At 59.0% G+C, this 18,685-nt stretch overlaps 1 protein-coding gene across 9 annotated transcripts in view; it reads left to right on the top strand.

Annotated features, from left to right (window-relative positions):
• Positions 1-18,685, top strand: part of GRIN1 (glutamate ionotropic receptor NMDA type subunit 1) — a 30,693-nt gene that overhangs the window by 7,196 nt on the left and 4,812 nt on the right. For 5 of the 9 annotated variants that reach the window (XR_638034.3, XM_009187785.2, XM_003911018.4 and 2 more), the window contains exons 3-19: positions 96-272; positions 2,617-2,679; positions 3,477-3,577; positions 10,308-10,429; positions 10,503-10,677; positions 12,726-12,870; positions 12,968-13,051; positions 15,814-15,955; positions 16,061-16,188; positions 16,681-16,845; positions 16,915-17,033; positions 17,145-17,257; positions 17,331-17,479; positions 17,586-17,743; positions 17,909-18,070; positions 18,296-18,405; positions 18,492-18,637. Coding sequence is in view for 8 of the 9 variants with exons in the window: in XM_009187785.2 (XP_009186049.1) it covers positions 96-272; positions 2,617-2,679; positions 3,477-3,577; positions 10,308-10,429; positions 10,503-10,677; positions 12,726-12,870; positions 12,968-13,051; positions 15,814-15,955; positions 16,061-16,188; positions 16,681-16,845; positions 16,915-17,033; positions 17,145-17,257; positions 17,331-17,479; positions 17,586-17,743; positions 17,909-18,070; positions 18,296-18,405; positions 18,492-18,637 (2,259 nt within the window). In the remaining variant the exon portion in view is untranslated. The remainder of the gene's footprint in view (positions 1-95; positions 273-2,616; positions 2,680-3,476; positions 3,578-10,307; positions 10,430-10,502; positions 10,678-12,725; positions 12,871-12,967; positions 13,052-15,813; positions 15,956-16,060; positions 16,189-16,680; positions 16,846-16,914; positions 17,034-17,144; positions 17,258-17,330; positions 17,480-17,585; positions 17,744-17,908; positions 18,071-18,295; positions 18,406-18,491; positions 18,638-18,685) is intronic. The other 4 variants (XM_003911015.3, XM_003911017.4, XM_003911014.4 and 1 more) reach the window with 1 other exon arrangement.

The raw sequence follows: 18,685 nt of genomic DNA, 5'->3' as shown, positions 1-18,685 counted from the left end.
CCCAGCCTCCGGCAGGTGTTCCAGCGGCGGGAGGCGGGTGGGAGGGCGGGTCTCCACGGGTCCCCCTCAGCCCGCCCTGCTCCCGTCTCCCACAGAGCATCCACCTGAGCTTCCTGCGCACCGTGCCGCCCTACTCCCACCAGTCGAGCGTGTGGTTCGAGATGATGCGTGTCTACAGCTGGAACCACATCATCCTGCTGGTCAGCGACGACCACGAGGGCCGGGCGGCTCAGAAGCGCCTGGAGACGCTGCTGGAGGAGCGTGAGTCCAAGGTGAGGGTCGGCGCCGCAGGCGGGCGCCTGGCGGAGCCGAGGTGCAGGACGGGCCGCCGTGTGTCTGTGGCTCCGTGTGTGACACCCTCTTCTTTCCATCGTGCATGGTCAGCACCACCACGTCTGGCGAGCGCCCGCCCCAGCCTGTCCTCGGCTCATTTCACTCGCTTTTGCCATTAGTCGAAATCTCCTTCGTGTCAGTCCCTGCGGGGCGAGGGCCAGACCACCTGGAGCTCCGCAAACACCCCTGCCCCGCGCCACCCCGCGCTGCCCCGCGCCCTCGTCCCTTCCTCCTGCCCGCGCCCCTCGCTCCCTGGAGGCCCCAGCCGGGCTCGGGACTTGTCACCCTTCCCGCCCACCCGGTCCTGAGTTCCCAGCAGCCTCCCTCTGGGCAAAGTCTCCCCTGTACATGGCCCGCACATACCGCCCCTGCAGTCCTGTCCCTTCCCGGCTGGGCCCATTCCCTGTCCTCCCCCGCGTGGCCTCCCCTGAAGCTCTGCACCTCACAGCTCAGCAAAGCCCCATCCACAGACACCTGCCCCCCAGCCCCGACCGCCCCGTGGGCTCCACTCCCCTCCTTGCCCCCACCACAGGGCTCCCTCGGCACTCCTCACCAAGACCAATTAGCCACCTGGTTCTAGGACACACTGACCCCAACACAGCCAGGCGTCCACTCTGTGGGGCTGCAGAGAGATCAGAGCTGGGATTTGAGGGGGTCCAAGAGACCCCTGCCCCCTTCCTTACCACTCCCATTTGCAGAGCTGGTGCTTGGCTGCAGGACCCCTAGAGCCCTGGGTGCTCAGCACCTGGGCCGGCTCCTGGTCAAGCAGTGGGAGGAGGCCCAGGCTGAAGAGGGCCAGACCTACGGGTGGCTGGGAGCATGTTTCGTGTCAGAGCTGGCTTCATTGAACTTAGGGCCAACCTGGCACCCCCAAAGCACCACAGGACCCGGGAGGGACCAGAGGGCACGGGTCGGGGGTAAAGCCAAGGGCAGACCAGAAGGTCCTGGAAGTCCTGTCGTGGGGGTTCTGCTGAGTCTTGGGTGGGAGGGGCATGAGCACCGAGGGCCTCACCCAAGACAGTGCCCCTCACCCCAGTGCCCGACAGGCCCCTCACCTTCTGGCGTGCCCACCCACGGCCATGGACTCCCATAACACCCTCACCCCTGCACACCCAACCGCTTTCATTCACAGGTGCACGCACACATTTCCATCACACTCCACACCTCCAGCCACAGGCTCAGGCCACGCTTGCCTCCATGCAGCTCCAGCGCCACACACACACCTGGACACATGCACAGGTGCACTCCTCACACACACATCTGTACACACGCACAGGTGCGCTCCTCACACACCTGGACACACGCTCAGGTGCACTCCTCACACACACACCTGGACATACGCACAGGTGCACTCTTCACACACACACCTGGACACGTGTTCAGGTGCGCTCCTCACACACACACCTGGACACACGCACAGGTGCACTCCTCACACACACACCTGGACACGCGCACAGGTGCACTCCTCACACACCTGGACACACGCACAGGTGCGCTCTTCACACACACACCTGGACACGCGCACAGGTGCGCTCCTCACGTGCATGCTCACCCTCACTTGCACCAGCCAGCACACACACAGACATGCACGCACGCACACGCACACACACACATGCACACGCACATGCACACGCACACACACAAAGGCGTGCTCAGACCATCTGGCCCTTCCGCAACCTTCACAGGCTTTTGCAGACTAACCCTCCCATTCAGATACCCACAGGCGCATGCCACCCCTGCAGATGCACATATGCACACACACCCTCTTGGGCACATATGCGAGCCGATGGGCATGGGCACCCCAGTTAGTGAGGACACCTCGGTCTCTTGAGAGGCAGAGGGAGGCCAAGGAGAGGGAGGGGGAGGGACATGGGGACAGGCCCCGGGGGGCTGCTCACCTCCCACTCAGGACTGACACGGGTTGGAGTGGGCACTGCTGGGGCCACACAGCAGGTGCATGCAGGGTGGGGGTGGCAGGTGGGGCTCCCTCTGAATGGTGGACGCGGACAGGGCCTCCCTTTCTCCTGATAACGACCGTTTCCAAGAGCACAGCTTCGTGGCAGGGAGCCTCCATGGCCCCACCCCCACGACCCTCCCCCCCCCCCCCCAGCTCCGCCCCCGGCCCCCAGCCCCGCCCGGGGCCTCGGTGTTTGCGAGCTCCAGGTAGGAGCCCGTCTGCAGACGTGCCGAGGAGGTGGTGTGATTGCTTTAGCGCCGTCATTTTCAACCGTTTATAATCTTCTTCTGTGTCTGCATATTTTCTCTGTGCACATTATTCATCAGAGTAAAAAAAGGAACTATGAAAACCTCGACCAACTGTCCTATGACAACAAGCGCGGACCCAAGGTATATATGCATGGACGTGCACGCCACCCACGGCTAGGGAGCCCTGGCCTCGGCGCCTCGGCCACTAGGGCCACTGTCTGGCCCAGCCGCCGAGCCGCAGGCCCAAGCAATGAGGAGAGGCAGCCGGCAGCAGGCAGGAGAGGGCAGGCAGGAGAGGGCAGGCGTGGCGGCGTGGGTGCCTGAGGCCCACCCGCCGTGACCCTAGCCTGCACCCTCGAGGCAGGCGCGGCTGCAGGAGGAGCTGCTCTCCTGGAAGTGCATGCGAATCTCCGGGACCCCCAGGGTTTCCTTGTGGAACCCGGGAGGGAGCCCGCCCGCCTGGCCACCCGCTCGCCGGGGCTGGGCTGCTCCTGCGGGGGCCTGCGGAATCAGACCTCAGAGGACCTCCCATGGTTTTGGAAAAGTCAGCCCCATCTCTTTTCCTGGTTGCATTCCAAAACTCTTTTCTGTTTCCCGTCCGCTGCACGCCTCCTGAGTCTGGGTCCACTTCAGCTTGCATGCTCAGTGCAAAGATGAGGACAGGAGTGAGGTGGAGAGAGAGACCCAGAGAGAGAGCAGAGAGAGCACAGAGCGAGCACAGGTGAGCGCGCAGGCTGAAGACAGGACAGGACCGGAGAGGCGAGGCCAGGCCAGGCGAGGACTGAGGAAGGCAGGCAGAGGCGCAGGTGGCAGGCGCAGACCATGGCAGCCCTAGCTAAGCTGCCTCGGGGTTCCCAGCGGCTCCAGCCCGACTCTCACCCCTGAGGTGCTATGTCCCCTGCCCCAGCCGCCTGCTAACATTCTTGTTCACACCGCAGGCAGAGAAGGTGCTGCAGTTTGACCCAGGGACCAAGAACGTGACAGCCCTGCTGATGGAGGCAAAAGAGCTGGAGGCCCGAGTCATCATCCTTTCTGCCAGGTGAGGCTGGGCAGGGCCCTACACACTGCACACAGGGTGGTACCTGGCCAAGCACCCGCCATCTGAGCCAGAGCTGGGACATTCTTGGGCACAGTGACCTTCAGCTTCCAAAGCACCTTCACCAAGGACAGCCACACCCTACCCGCTCCCACGCCCACACTCCTATCGGCACGGCTGATGTGACACCCTCCATCTGTGCCTCCCTCCCTGGGCCCTTCCCCATTCCACAGTCACATACTGCCTCTGCCCTGAGCTGGGCTGTGGGAGAGGGAGATGGAGGAGACCCTGCCCTTGGGAATCTCCGCAACTCAAGGGGGCAAACCTGTGCAAACAAGGCCCAGGGCTGGGGCCAGGGACGAGGCCCAGGGAAGTGATGTGCAGATGTGCCAGGCGAAAAGGCCCACGGCAGGGAGAGGGCCAGACTTCCCAACGGAAGGGTTGCAACAACTGGAGCAGCAGCTTAAGGGGAAATCAGTTAGGTACCCGGGAAATCAGGCTGCTCTGGACAGGGTCCGGTGCCACAGAGCAACCTCGGGAGAAGCCCACTGTAAAAAGCTCCCTATTTGCAAATGGCTAGGTTCTTCTGGGAGGGGAAAGGCTGGGTGACTGGGAATAGGAAAAGCAAGAGTAGGGAAGGGCAGGGTGAGTAGCCTTGCCTCATGGGACAGCCAAAACCCCACTGTCCCTGACCTAAAAGCTCTGCTAGGCTCCAACAGAGCGGAGCAAAACAGCATCGAAACGCCCAGAGGAACACAGCCCAGCCCTCCAGCCCTGCATATGGGAAAGAGCCAGCGACACTCTCAGTCCCAGGGCAGGCCACCATTTCCATGGGTCCGTCAAACGAACCTCTGGCACGGAGACAGGTGCAGCCCCCTCACCAGGGCAGAGCGCAGGGTGGGGCCAGCCAGGGCTCCTCGGGCTAGAAGGCAGGAATCTCCCCAGCCCAAGGCAGGGTTATTGCTTAGAGCTGCCCACGGGGCCTCACCTGCTTCTCCTGCAGCTGCTATAAAAAGGCACTAATCATACCCCATTACGCCCCCCGCACTCAGCTTTAGGCTCATAGGTCTCTTGTCCACTCTACTCATCCAACTGTGGGCCCCAGGGAGGGTTGGCCTGGCTCCAGGAAAAAAGATTTTTAAAGATTTGACCAGGCAAGGTACGCGTACGCACTGGTCCCAAGGAAGGAATGCCCCGCCCAGAAAAAAGCCCCGCCCAGGGAAAGACCCGCCCAGATAAAAGTCCCGTCCAGAGAAAGCTCTGCCCAGAAAAAAGAACTGCCCAGGGAAAGCCCCGCCCAGAAAAAGGACCAGCCCAGGGAAAGCCCCACCCAGAAAAAAACCCCGCCCAGGGAAAGCCCCACCCAGAAAAGAAGCCCCGCCCAGGGAAAAACTCCGCCCCAAAGAAAGCCCCGCCCAGAAAAAAGCCCCACCCCAAAGAAAGCCCCGCCCAGAAAAAAGACCAACCCAGGAAAAGCCCAGCCCAGAAGAAAGCCCCGCCAAGGGGAAGCCCCGCCCAGGGAAAGCCCCACCCAGGGAAGGCCCTACCCAGGAAAGCCCCACCCAGGGAAGGCCCCGCCCAGGGAAAGCTCCTCCCAGAAACGTCCCACCCGGGGAAAGCCGCTACGAGGAAAAAGCCCCGCCCAGAAAAAGCACCACCCAGGGAAAGCCCCGCCCAGAAAAAACCCCCTCTGAGAAAAAGTCCAGCCCAGCAAAAGCCCAGCCAGACTCTCATAAGTTAATTTTCTTTTTTCGTTGTTTTGAGACGGAGGCTTGCTCTGTCCCCCAGGCTGCAATGCAGTAGCACAATCTCAGCTCACTGCAATCTCTGCCTCCCGGATTCAAGCGATTCTCCTGCCTCAGCCTCTCAAGTAGCTGAGACTACAGACACACGCCACCACACCGGGCTAATTTTCATATTTTTAGTAGAGACGGGGTTTCACCATATTGGCCAAGCTGGTCTCGAACTTGTGGCCTCTTTTTTTTTTTTTTGAAACGGAGCCTCATTCTGTCACCCAGGTTGGAGTGCAGTGGCTCGATCTCGGCTCATTGCAAGCTCCACCTCCCGGGTTCACGCCATTCTCCTGCCTCAGCCTCCCAAGTAACTGGGACTACAGGCACCTGACCCCACGCCTGGCTACTTTTTTGTATTTAGAGTAGAGACGGGGTTTCAACGTGTCAGCCAGGATGGTCTCGATCTCCTGACCTTGTGATCCGCCCACCTCAGCCTCCCAAAGTGCTGGGATTACAGGCGTGAGCCACCGACCCCGGTCACTTGTGGCCTCTTCTGTTATTTTCTGGATTGTTTACACTTCCCTCACTCATCACAGAGCTGGAGAGAGATTCTGTGGCTGTGATGGGATAAAAGGATGGATAGGCAGGTGAACAAATGAATAGACAGCTGGCTGGGAAGTGGAAGATTTCTTCATCCCAGATGGGGCAACTCAAGGAGTCGATTACCCTAAAACACACCTGTTCCACTGTTGGGCACTTTTGCAATAGACAAGTTCACATCAAGCTAGACCTGCCTGATCCCTAAATTCTAACTGGAGTGACCAACAGGACATGGGAGAAAAAAATCACATACAAAGCCAATCCACAGAACCCTGCCATGCCCAGGTCCCCAGAGAGAAGGGAGGGGGCATTTTCTCCACTGTTTTCTGTCGGCCAATGAGCCCCTGAGCCATGCACTACAGTCCCACAGGTTGACCCCATGTTGCCAGCCTCAGGGTTAAGGTCATGTTTCCAGACATGGCCCTGAGAAAAAGGCCAGCCCAGGGAAAGGGACATGGTCAGGGCAGACATGTGCATGCACACAGGAACCATGTGCATACCACACATCCATGCACATGAGCACACTCCACACACCACCTATGTATGCACATATCATACACACATGCACAAATGCATGTACACACACGATAGTCATACCACACATACATCTCTACCCACACATGCAGAATCATGGACAGGTCATACACAACACATACACATGTACCCACATGCCATATACACACCACATGTACCATGCATACACCATACACACATGTGCACAAATGCATGTACACACCATCACACCACTCATACATCTCTACCCACACATGCAGAATCATGGACAGGTCACACACAACACATATGCATGTGCACACATGCCATATACACACTACATGTACACACATGCACCATGCATACACCATACACACACGTGCACAAATGTATGTACACACACCATAGTCACACCACACATACATCTCTACCCACACATGCACTATCATGTACAGGTCATACACAACACATACACATGTGAACATATGCCATATACACATCACATGCACCGTGCATACACCATACACACATGAGTGCAAATGCATGTACATACACCGTCACACCACTCATACATCTCTACCCACACATGCAGAATCATGTACAGGTCATACACAACACATGCATGTGCACACATGACACATACACACCACATGTGTACACACATGCACCATGCATACACCACACACACGTGCATATACACATACAGGTAGAGGCACACATACCACCATATACACCACATACAAAGACACACACTGATATATGCACACCTACATACATGTACCCACAGCACACATGCACATACATCACAACACACATGTGCAGCACACACACCATGTGCACACCCATACACCCATGCTACATACATGCCATACCCCATGCATATGCATACACTGACCACAGCACACATCAACCACACACCCACCAACATACCTCTTTCTTTTTTTTTTTGGGACAGAGTCTTGCTCTGTTGCCCACGCTGGAGTGCAGTGGCGTGATCTCAGCTCACTGCAGCCTCTGCTCCCTAGGGTTCAAGTGATTCTCCTGCTTCAACCTCCTGAGTACAGGGATTACAGGCATGCGCCACTGTGCCTGGCTAATTTTTGTATTTTTATTAGAGATGGGGTTTCACCATGTTGGCCAGGCTGGTCTTGAACTCCTGACCTCAGGTGATCCGCCTGCCTCGGCCTCCCAAAGAGCTGGCATTACAGGCATGAGCCACCACCCGTGGCCTTTTTTTTTTTTTTTTTTTTTTTTTTGTGAGGCAGAGTCTTGCTCTGTCACCCAGGCTGGAGTGCAGTGGCACAATCTTGGCTCACTGCAACCTCGGCCTCCTAGGTTCAAGTGATTCTCGTGCCTCAGCCTCCTGAGCAGCTAGAATTACAGGTGCAGGCTACCATGCCCAGCTAAGTTTTGTATTTTTAGTAGAGACAGGGTTTCACCGTGTTGGTCAGGCTGGTCTCGAACTCCTGGCCTCAAGTGATCCACCCACCTCAGCCTCCCAAAAGACTGGGATGACAGGCGTTAGCCACTGCCCCCAGCTCCAACATACTTTTTTTTTTTTTTAGATGACGTGCAGTGGCGCGATCTTGGCTCACTGCAACCTCTACCTCCCAGGTTCAACCAATTCTCCTGCCGCAGCCTCCTGAGTAGCTGGGAATACAGGCATGCACCACCACCCCGGCTGATTTTTTTGTATTTTTTGTAGAGACAGGGGTTTCTCCACGTTGGTCAGGCTGGTCTCGAACTTCTGACCTCAGGCGATCCACCCACCAAAGTGCTGGGATTACAGGCATGAGTTACTGTGCCCAGCCTCCAACATACTTCTTGAATCTGTGCAATGGCTCTGGACTGTGAGGGCTGGAAAGGACTCTCCTCTCATGTGCTGAGCTCCTTGGAATGGAGGCCAAAGTCCCACAGCAGAGGCCAACTGGCCCACCCAGCATGCCCATCTCCCAGGACTGCAGAGAGGCAAGCCCTGGGTAGCAGCAGGCACAGGCCTTCTTGACCCCAGATCTTCAACCTGTCACATTTTGGCTCCTCCTTAGTGAAGGTTGTTGAGGGTGTTTTGCAGAGAGACATGATGCCAATCTTAATTTTTGACCAATTTTCCATAGCATGCAGATAATTTGTTTCCAAAACTTTTCATTTTCCTGAAGTTGTCTTGATTGGTATCAACTATTTCCATAAAATGATCGGATGAGTTTTGATGGACAGATCAGGCTTTTGTTTACAACTGTTTTGCTCCTAATAATTCCACCACATCACATGTCATAGACCCGAATTGTGTCAAGAAGACGGGCTTGTTCGTCAGGCCCTGGTGGGCACTTTGATAGCGGGCATGCTGCTCCATGACATGCATGGTGTTGGGTCTTGCTGGACAAGCTGCGTTGTGTTCAGTGTGCAGAGCCTCTGCTAGATGCTTTCATTTGGGGCACTGGGCCAGTGCTACTGGGAGCACCTTTGTTTTGTGTTGCTGACATCCAATAGCATCATCATCTACAGCAAACACTGAAGGTCTGCATTTCTTCGTGAGCTTATTCTTGAGAAAATTGGGGGCAGACCCCTCCTCAGGGAAGGGAGGGCCACCTTGGTTTCCAGAGTCAAGCATTGTGAAAATTACCCAACACTCAGGCAATCCACCCAACCCCGCTGCCCATGCCTGGAGAAGCAAAGTATCAGGGGTAGTCCAGGACCCCTGGAGCCAGGACAGGCCCTGCAGAGAAAGGTCTGACAGATGGTGGTGAGGGAAGACCCCCAAAGGCTTCTAGAGTCCCACCAGGCCTCCAGGTCCTTGTCATAACCAGAGAGGCCCTAGCCCCAGAGGAACAGGTCCCCTGCTCCACTGTCAACAGGGGCCCGCCTGCAAGGACACCGGCAGAGCTCAAGACCGCACATGCCTGCAAGGTGAGGCCTGCCTGGGCTCTGTCCTCCTGCAGGCCCCAGGCCTGGGTGACTGGGCGAAGGCAGCTGCTTGTGCAGAGCCCGGGGGAAGCTGCCTCTCATCTCTGGTCATCCTCAGGACGCTGGATCCCACCAGCATCTCACCAACCTGGAGAGTCCCCCAACCCCTCATTTCACGTTTGAACATAGAGAACCAGAGGGGTGTGGCTTGTCTAGGAGGTCTCAGGAGCTTGGGTCCTGACTCTGCCATTTACCAACTCTTGTGTGTCCCGTGTGCCTCCGCTTCCCTTCGGGACACAGAGATATTGTGAAAGTTATATAAGATAATCCACATAAAACACTTCAAGCAGTGCCTGGTGTCACATTGTGGTGATCAATGGTGAGTCCGTGCATACAGGCCCATCCACTGGGGCCTTCTAAGGTGGAGGAGGGGAGAGGGTACTACTGGGGGCACAGGTGCAGGCCACAAGTTGGAAGTCAGTCCTATAAACCAGGTATCTGGCGTGGTGAAACAGAGAGCACATTAGCACAGGAGCGAGGCGGATCCGAGGTCAGGAGATGAGACCATCCTGGCCGAGCAGTGAAACCCGTCTCTACTAAAAAGAAATACAAAAAACTGGCATGGTGGTGTGAGCCTGTAGTCCCAGCACTGAGCTTGGCGGGGAGAATGGCGTGTGAAACCTGGGAGGGCTTACAGGTGAGCTGAATCCGGCCTGCACCAGCCAGGCGGCGAACTCCGTCTCAGCAAGGTGTGCCCCATCCTGTCCCGCAGAAATGGGACCAACATCTAACTCATCCCTGCTCCTCCCAGGAGTGGGGGCCCTTGAGTCCTGGGAGGCTCCTGGGTTTTGAGCAGCAGTGCCTCTGCGAGGTTTGCAGGCTTACTGATCTGCAGGGGGCTGCAGAGGCTGGGCAGGTCCCTGCTCCAGAGAAGGAGGACCTGGGCCTGTGGAGCGCCGCGGTGGGAGTGCTGGAGTCCTGGCCCGTCACCCCCGTCTGCCCCACAGCGAGGACGATGCTGCCACTGTGTACCGTGCAGCTGCTATGCTGAACATGACGGGCTCCGGGTACGTGTGGCTGGTCGGGGAGCGCGAGATCTCGGGGAACGCCCTGCGCTACGCCCCGGACGGTGAGTGCTGGGCCTTGGCGGGGTCCCTGAACTGGGAGGCCCCCACGGGCTCTGAGTCGCATGCTCTCCCCAGGCATCCTCGGGCTGCAGCTCATCAACGGCAAGAACGAGTCAGCCCACATCAGCGACGCCGTGGGCGTGGTGGCCCAGGCCGTGCACGAGCTCCTCGAGAAGGAGAACATCACCGACCCGCCGCGGGGCTGCGTGGGCAACACCAACATCTGGAAGACCGGGCCGCTCTTCAAGAGGTGGGCGGGGCCTCTCCCGAGCTGGGCGGGGCTGCTCTGGGGGCGGTGGGCGGGGTCACTCTCCAGAGCTGGGCGGGGCCATTCTCAGGAATGGGAGAGGTCCCTTGGGGGAGGTGGGCGGGGCCGCTTTTGGGGAGGTGGGCGGGGCCACTTTCCGGAGCTGGGTATGGCCGCTCTCAGGACTGGGCGGGGCCGCTCTTAGGGAACTGGGGGAGCGCTCCTCAAGAGATGGGTGCGGGCACTCTAGGGGGTGGGGTGGGCAGGGTCGCTTTCAGGAGGTGGACGGCGCCGCTCTCAGGGGTACTGCAGTGGAGCCTGCTGCCAACATCCTCTGGACACTGTTACTTCTCTCCTCTCCCCCCACCCCTCCAGCACCACCACATCTAATGGCACAATCATCTGCCCTCTTCTCAACACTGACACCAGTGCCGGGACTGTCACTGGAGTGGGGACTGGCTCCACTGCTCCCGGCCCTACTTTCCACACTGCAGTTCACCCTGAAACAGCACCCCTCTCCCTGTGGGGCTGGCAGCCTTTGGGAGGAGGCTCTTGATGCAGATGGGGACTGAAAGCTTCCAGGGACCCAGGAGGCCAGACAAGGAGCCCAAGAACAGCACACAAACCTTAGAGAGCCAGGGCTGGCCTAGGTCCAGAGACCCAAATGAACATCTGCAGTGTGGCAGCAGTTAGCTCACAGCACGCCTGGACACCATGCCATGCCAGCTCACCCCCAGATCCCCAACCATTGAGTAGCATGTGCAGAGCCACCATTCACAATGCCCACATAAGTGCCGATGTAGGCAGCACGTGTGCACACACATGCACACACATACACAGAACCATGTGTGCACACACTCAGGTACATGACACACACGTGACACAGGCACATGCATGGGGTGCACCCCACATAGGGATCACGTGTGCACACAGGTTCACTGATGTGACCCGATGGGTACAATGCACACGCGCACACACAGCCAGACAGGACAGTCTGGTGGTTAGAGCCAACTCAACCTCTCCCCCACTTGCTGGCAAGAGGGCAGGCATCCTTCTGGGCTTCTGCCTCCCTCTCTGTAAGACAGGATGGCTGTGAGGACAACGTCCTAACCCATGGAAAGCCCTTGAAGCAGGGTCTGGCACCCAGAAACCACTCAGCTGTCATGAGTTGCACTGTCCATCTGGTGCAGGCAGACACCACGGTGTCCAGGGGCTGGCATGTGCTGATCTTTCTGTTCTTGGGACTGGGACAAGGGAAAAGCCCGAGCTGCTCAGCAGGCAGGAGAAGGAGCAAGGGAGAAGGAGCAGGAAGAAGGAGCAGGGGGAAGGAGCAGGGGAAGGAGCAGGGAAGAAGGAGCAGGAGAAGGGAAGGAGCAGGGAGAAGGAGCAAAGGAGTAGGGGAAGGAGTAGGAGAAGGAGCAGGGAGGGGGAAGGAGCAGGGGGAAGGGAAGGAGCAGGAGAAGGAAGGGAGTAGGGGAAGGAAGGGAGCAGGGAAGGAATGATGAACATTATGTGGAATGACATGTGAATGACATGTGGAAATGATATGAGGATGAATGATTATGTAATGATTATGTAATGATATGATAATGGATATGTGAATGATTATAAAATGATTATGTGGAAATGATTATGTGTTTATTCAGAACATTTTATGATGAATGATTATGTGAAAATGACATGTGGAAATGACATAGAAATATTATGATAAATGATATGTGGAATATTATGTGAATGATATGATAATGACATAGAAGAGGGGAATGTATGTGAAATGATATGATAATGTATTATGATAATAGGAATGACAGGGAATGACAGGGGAATGAGTTATGATAATGACAGGATAATGACAGGGGAATGATGGGGAATGACAGGGAAGGATATGATAATGATATGGAAATGACAGGGAATGGACAGGAAGGACAGGGAAGACAGGAAAGGACAGGGGAAGGAGCAGGAAAGGAGCAGGGGAAGGAGCAGGGGGAAGGAGCAGGAGAAGGAGCAGGGGGAGCACCTCTGAGAAGCCTCAGCTATGCTTCCTCCCCTAGAGTATTGATGTCCTCCAAGTATGCGGACGGGGTGACTGGTCGTGTGGAGTTCAATGAGGATGGGGACCGGAAGTTCGCCAACTACAGCATCATGAACCTGCAGAACCGCAAGCTGGTGCAAGTGGGCATCTACAACGGCACCCATGTAGGTGGGGGTCATGAGGGGGTGGGGGCTGGGGCCTTAGGGTCCTGGGGCCAAGACCCCTGCGTGGCCACCCTCCATCTCATACTCCCACCCCCAGGTCATCCCTAATGACAGGAAGATCATCTGGCCAGGCGGAGAGACAGAGAAGCCTCGGGGGTACCAGATGTCCACCAGACTGAAGGTGGGGGCCCCACAGACCTCCCTCAGTGTCCCCACCCGAGACAGCCCATCCACCCCCTATGGCCTGAAGGAGGGGGGTGCGAGGTCAATGAAAGCCACTAAAGGAAGTGGGGGTGGGGCCTGCTGCCCCTGGACACCGTCCAGCACACCTGGCACAGCACAGGAAGCAGAGAGAGCAGGAGGGAGGAGAGGAAGCTGCCCCCATCCCACAGGGGCTCTCTGGTGCCCCTCTTGACCCAGTCCTACTTAAGTCTGGGGCAGTTGGTTGTCTGATAGGACCCTGCTGGGGAAGAGCAGATGGGAGACGGCAGGCCAACCTCAGTTTCAGCACTCGCTGTCCCCAGTCCTGGTCCTCCACACTCCTCATCCCTCCTCCAGCCTTCATGGCCTCCTGATGGTACCAGGTCAAACTGTCCTCTTCCACCATGTGGGACAGCCCTTCCTGACCCCCCTGGGCCTCTGAGAACCCCTGCCCTGGCTGGCTTCCTCCTCCAGAGCATCTTTCCCTTGGCTCCCTACTCCAGGGTGCTCTCCTGGCCGTTCCTCCCCGGGCAGAGCCACACCACCCCCACTCCACACACACTCTGGTCCCAGTAGCACCACAGACTGCCAAAGGCAAGGACCTCACAGGCAACATGCCCACCAACCTTCTCTTGGTCATTCCAGGCTCTCAATCCACCACCTCTTTCAGGCCACCCCACAAACCTAATTGCAGCCCTGCCAGCTCCCTCCACTGGCCTCACCAGCTCCCTCCTGCTACCAGCCTCTCACCAGGCTCCCTCCTGCTGCAAGTCCCACGGCCTCTCACCCAGGCTCCCTCCTGTCACCAGCCCCCTGGCCTCACCCAGGCTCCTCCTGTCTGCAGAACCAGGGTGGGACTCTCAGTGGGGTTTCATGCAGCCCAGACACTTCACATTGAAAAGTCTGAAAGCAGCCGTCAAATGCTAACGGCCAAAAGGCCCCATCTAGGCTGTGAGATGCAGATGGCTTTTTAAAAGTTTGTTTCTGGCCTCACTAATTTTTTAAAAGTACTAGCATATATATTACCTGTATAACAGGAAAACATAATGAAAGTTTTATTTATTTCTTTATTAAAAAAAAATTTTTTTTTGAGACAGAGTCTTGCTCTGTCGCCCAGGCTGGAGTGCAGTGGCCAGATCTCAGCTCACTGCAAGCTCCACCTCCCGGGTTTACGCCATTCTCCTGCCTCAGCCTCCTGAGTAGCTGGGACTACAGGCGCCCGCCACCTCGCCCAGCTAGTTTTGTTTTGTTTTATTTTATTTTATTTTTTTGTATTTTTTTAGTAGAGACGGGGTTTCACCGGATTATCCAGGATGGTCTCGATCTCCTGACGTCGTGATCCGCCCATCTTGGCCTCCCAAAGTGCTGGGATTACAGGTTTGAGCCACCGCGCCCGGCCCATAATGAAAGTTTTATAAAGCAAATCAGGCCAGGCGTGGTGGCTCATGCCTGTAATCCTAGCACTTTGGGAGGCCGAGGCAGGTGGATCATGAGGTCAAGAGATCGAGACCATTCTGGCCAACATGGTGAAACCCCATCTCTACTAAAAGTACAAAAATTAGCTGGGCATGGTGGCACTCATCTGTAGTCCCAGCTACTCGGGAGACTGAGGCAGGAGAATTGCTTGAACCCGGGAGGCGCAGGTTGCAGTGAGCTGAGATCGTGCCACTGCACTCCAGCCTGGCTACAGAGCAAGACTCCATCTCATAAAAAAAACGTAAAAAGAAAAAAAGGAAAAGAAAATCAACTTCTTCAATGGCTCCTGATCCCCCTGGGGATAAAAGACGAAATGCTGCCTGGAGGCTGAGGTTGGGCCTGCACCGCTCTCAGGCTCACCCTCCCTAGGACATGCCGGGAGGGTGCCTCTTCCACCACCCCCAGGCCTCCCTGCCTTTGCAGTTCTGGACTGCAGGCTCCTCTGCTCCACCTGCCCTCGGGCACCTGCTTGATCCCTGCCCACCTTGAGGGCTCAGCTCTGATATCATCTCCCCTCAGAGCTCTGGCAGTGCGCTATGCTCCATTCCAGCCCTCTGTGCCCCAGCCCTGAGTGCCTCGGATCCCCTCCCCACCCCCAGGCCATGGTCCCCTGAAGGACAGACAGGAGGGCGAGCCCAAGAAGGAGTGTGGGTTGAAGAGGCCACGGAGCGGTGGAGCATGTCCACTCGAGCAAGAGGAAGGAGCCAGAGACCTATGCTCAAAGCCTGAAGGCTGCGGGGCTGGGGGCCGGGACAGTCAGGGCACCGAGATGAAGGGAGGCACGGGTGGGTGCCCTCTTGGGTCCCAGGTCCTGTGCAGGCACAGGATCGGCTTCGTGGACGTGCCCCTGTCCTCGTGGCACAGCAGGGTGGGAGTCAGCCTGCAGGCTGGGCAGTTTCTCACCCCGAGAAGATGGCTGGCATACAAGGGACATCAGCTGCTCCTCTGCTGGAGGGAATCATGTCTAAGCCAAGACTAGAGGAAAAGTGGCCAAGAGAAGGGTCTAGCGTTCCAGCAGTCTTTTCTGAGCCCCCAGCCCCCATCCCCCGGGGCTGCAGGCAGATGATGCTGACAGTGGGTGTGGCCTGAACACCTGGGCTCGTGAAGAAGCTCCAAAGAGGGGCAGTGGCCCGCGGCGCAGGGCGGGGGAGGAGGGGGCGTCGGGGATTAAGAGGGGCGCCAGGGGAGGCTGGGAACTGAGAAGAGACTGCCGCCCTGGGCAGCCTTAGGTCGGTGGTCCAGGCTGGGTCTCCCCTTCCCCCCCAGATTGTGACGATCCACCAGGAGCCTTTCGTGTACGTCAAGCCCACGCTGAGTGATGGGACATGCAAGGAGGAGTTCACAGTCAATGGCGACCCAGTCAAGAAGGTGATCTGCACCGGGCCCAACGACACGTCTCCGGGCAGCCGTGAGTGCGCGGGGCAGGGCGTGGGGCGCGGGACAGGGCGCGGGGCGCAGGGCGCGGGGCGCAGGGCGGTCTGGAGCCCAGCAGTTACCGCCCGCACCTACTCAGCCCGCCACACGGTGCCTCAGTGTTGCTACGGCTTTTGCATCGACCTGCTCATCAAGCTGGCACGGACCATGAACTTCACCTACGAGGTGCACCTGGTGGCAGATGGCAAGTTCGGCACACAGGAGCGGGTAGGCTGGACGGCAGGGGTGGGGCCTGCAGGCAGGTGGTCGGAGTGGGTGGGGCATAGAGTAGGCGGGGCCTGCAGACGGGGGGTCCTGGGGTGGGTGGGGCATGGAGTGAGCGGACCCTGCGGGCTGGGTCCTGGGGTGGGTAAAGCATGGGGTGGGCGGGGCCTGAGGGCTGGGGTGGGGCCTGGTATGGGAGGGGCCTGAAGTGGGCGTCGGAGTGGGTGGGCCATGGAGTGGGCGGGGCCCGCAGGCGGGGGTCCTGAAGTGGGCGGGATGTGGAGTGGGCGGAGCCTGCTGGCGGTGGTGGAGCCTGCCCGGCGTGGGAGGAGCCTGCTGGCCAGGGCGGGGCTGGAGTGGGGTGGGGCCTGCGAGCTGGGTAGGGTCTGGGGGAGAAGACCCCCGTGGTGCTCTAGGGCGGCTGCAGTCGGGGGTACCTGTGGCGGGAGCTGGGTGGACGCTGCCTGCATCCCCGCCGGCTCTGTGGCCTCGCAGGTGAACAACAGCAACAAGAAGGAGTGGAATGGGATGATGGGCGAGCTGCTCAGCGGGCAGGCAGACATGATCGTGGCGCCGCTAACCATCAACAACGAGCGCGCGCAGTACATCGAGTTTTCCAAGCCCTTCAAGTACCAGGGCCTGACTATTCTGGTCAAGAAGGTGGGCAGGGGCCGGATGGCGGGGGTCCCTGGAGGGCCCGGGCCGCGCTGACCTCGCGTCCCCCTGCAGGAAATTCCCCGGAGCACGCTGGACTCGTTCATGCAGCCGTTCCAGAGCACACTGTGGCTGCTGGTGGGGCTGTCGGTGCACGTGGTGGCCGTGATGCTGTACCTGCTGGACCGCTTCAGGTGAGCGCGACCCGGGGCTCAGACACCTCCATCGGGGGGGCGGGGCCGGCGAGGGGCGGGGCAGGGCCGCCTCTCCCGCCCCCTCTCCCGCCCGCCCTCTGCGCCCCGCAGCCCCTTTGGCCGGTTCAAGGTGAACAGCGAGGAGGAGGAGGAGGACGCACTGACCCTGTCCTCGGCCATGTGGTTCTCCTGGGGCGTCCTGCTCAACTCCGGCATCGGGGAAGGTAAGGCCCCACCCGGCCCGCCTGGCCCCGCCCCGGCCCTCTAGGGTCTGACAGAGCCCCCGCCCGCCCACAGGCGCCCCCAGAAGCTTCTCGGCGCGTATCCTGGGCATGGTGTGGGCCGGCTTTGCCATGATTATCGTGGCCTCCTACACCGCCAACCTGGCGGCCTTCCTGGTGCTGGACCGGCCGGAGGAGCGCATCACCGGCATCAACGACCCTCGGGTGAGGCCTGGCCGGGCTGGGGGAGGGACTGCGAGGTGAGCTGGGGTCGGCCTCGGGGAGGGGCCTGGGGAGCCGCCGCCGCGAGCCCTGCCCTCCGACCCTGCAGCTGAGGAACCCCTCGGACAAGTTTATCTACGCCACGGTGAAGCAGAGCTCCGTGGACATCTACTTCCGGCGCCAGGTGGAGCTGAGCACCATGTACCGGCACATGGAGAAGCACAACTACGAGAGCGCAGCGGAGGCCATCCAGGCCGTGAGAGACAAGTGAGGCGCGGGCGGCCACCCTGGCGGGGCGGGACAAGTGCGGGGCGGGGGAGGGCGGCCTCCGCCGGGCAGGAGAGCGTCCGGGCCGGGCACCCCGGAGGGCGCGGGCGTGGGTCTTCCAGGCTGGCAGGACCAAGGCCCCCGTGACCCCGCCTCTGCCGGCAGCAAGCTGCATGCCTTCATCTGGGACTCGGCGGTGCTGGAGTTCGAGGCCTCGCAGAAGTGCGACCTGGTGACGACTGGAGAGCTGTTCTTCCGCTCGGGCTTCGGCATAGGCATGCGCAAAGACAGCCCCTGGAAGCAGAACGTCTCCCTGTCCATCCTCAAGTAAGTGTCCGTGCGCCCGCGTCCCTCCTCCACTCCTCTCCGCCAGAGGTGGACGCCCTCCCCAGTGCCAGACCACTCCGAGGCCACCACAGATTTCCCACCCAGGCCAGGCGCTAGCTGCCCCCTCCACCCCGCAGGCCCCGCCCCGGCCCGGCCCCTCCCCCAGCTTGCCCCTTCACGTCCTGGGCCCCGCCCCACTGCAGGCTCACATGTTCCCACCCCCAGGTCCCATGAGAATGGCTTCATGGAAGACCTGGACAAGACGTGGGTTCGGTATCAGGAGTGTGACTCGCGCAGCAACGCCCCTGCGACCCTTACTTTTGAGAACATGGCAGGTGCGGCTCCCCTGACACTCGGGTGGGTTCTCCGTGGGCTGCGGCCTCCCTGGCCAGCAACTGAGGCTTTGGGTCCCGGCACACAGGGGTCTTCATGCTGGTAGCGGGGGGCATCGTTGCCGGGATCTTCCTGATTTTCATTGAGATTGCCTACAAGCGGCACAAGGATGCTCGCCGGAAGCAGATGCAGCTGGCCTTTGCAGCGGTGAACGTGTGGAGGAAGAACCTGCAGGTAGGGCAGGCCATCCTCCGAGGCCTGGTGCCCAGGGCCCGGCCTGGC

Source organism: Papio anubis, chromosome 13, assembly GCF_008728515.1.
Source record: "Papio anubis isolate 15944 chromosome 13, Panubis1.0, whole genome shotgun sequence".
Lineage (NCBI taxonomy): Eukaryota > Metazoa > Chordata > Mammalia > Primates > Cercopithecidae > Papio > Papio anubis.
The sequence above is the reverse complement of the archived record's forward strand: the minus strand, read 5'-3'. Positions and strand labels throughout refer to the sequence as shown.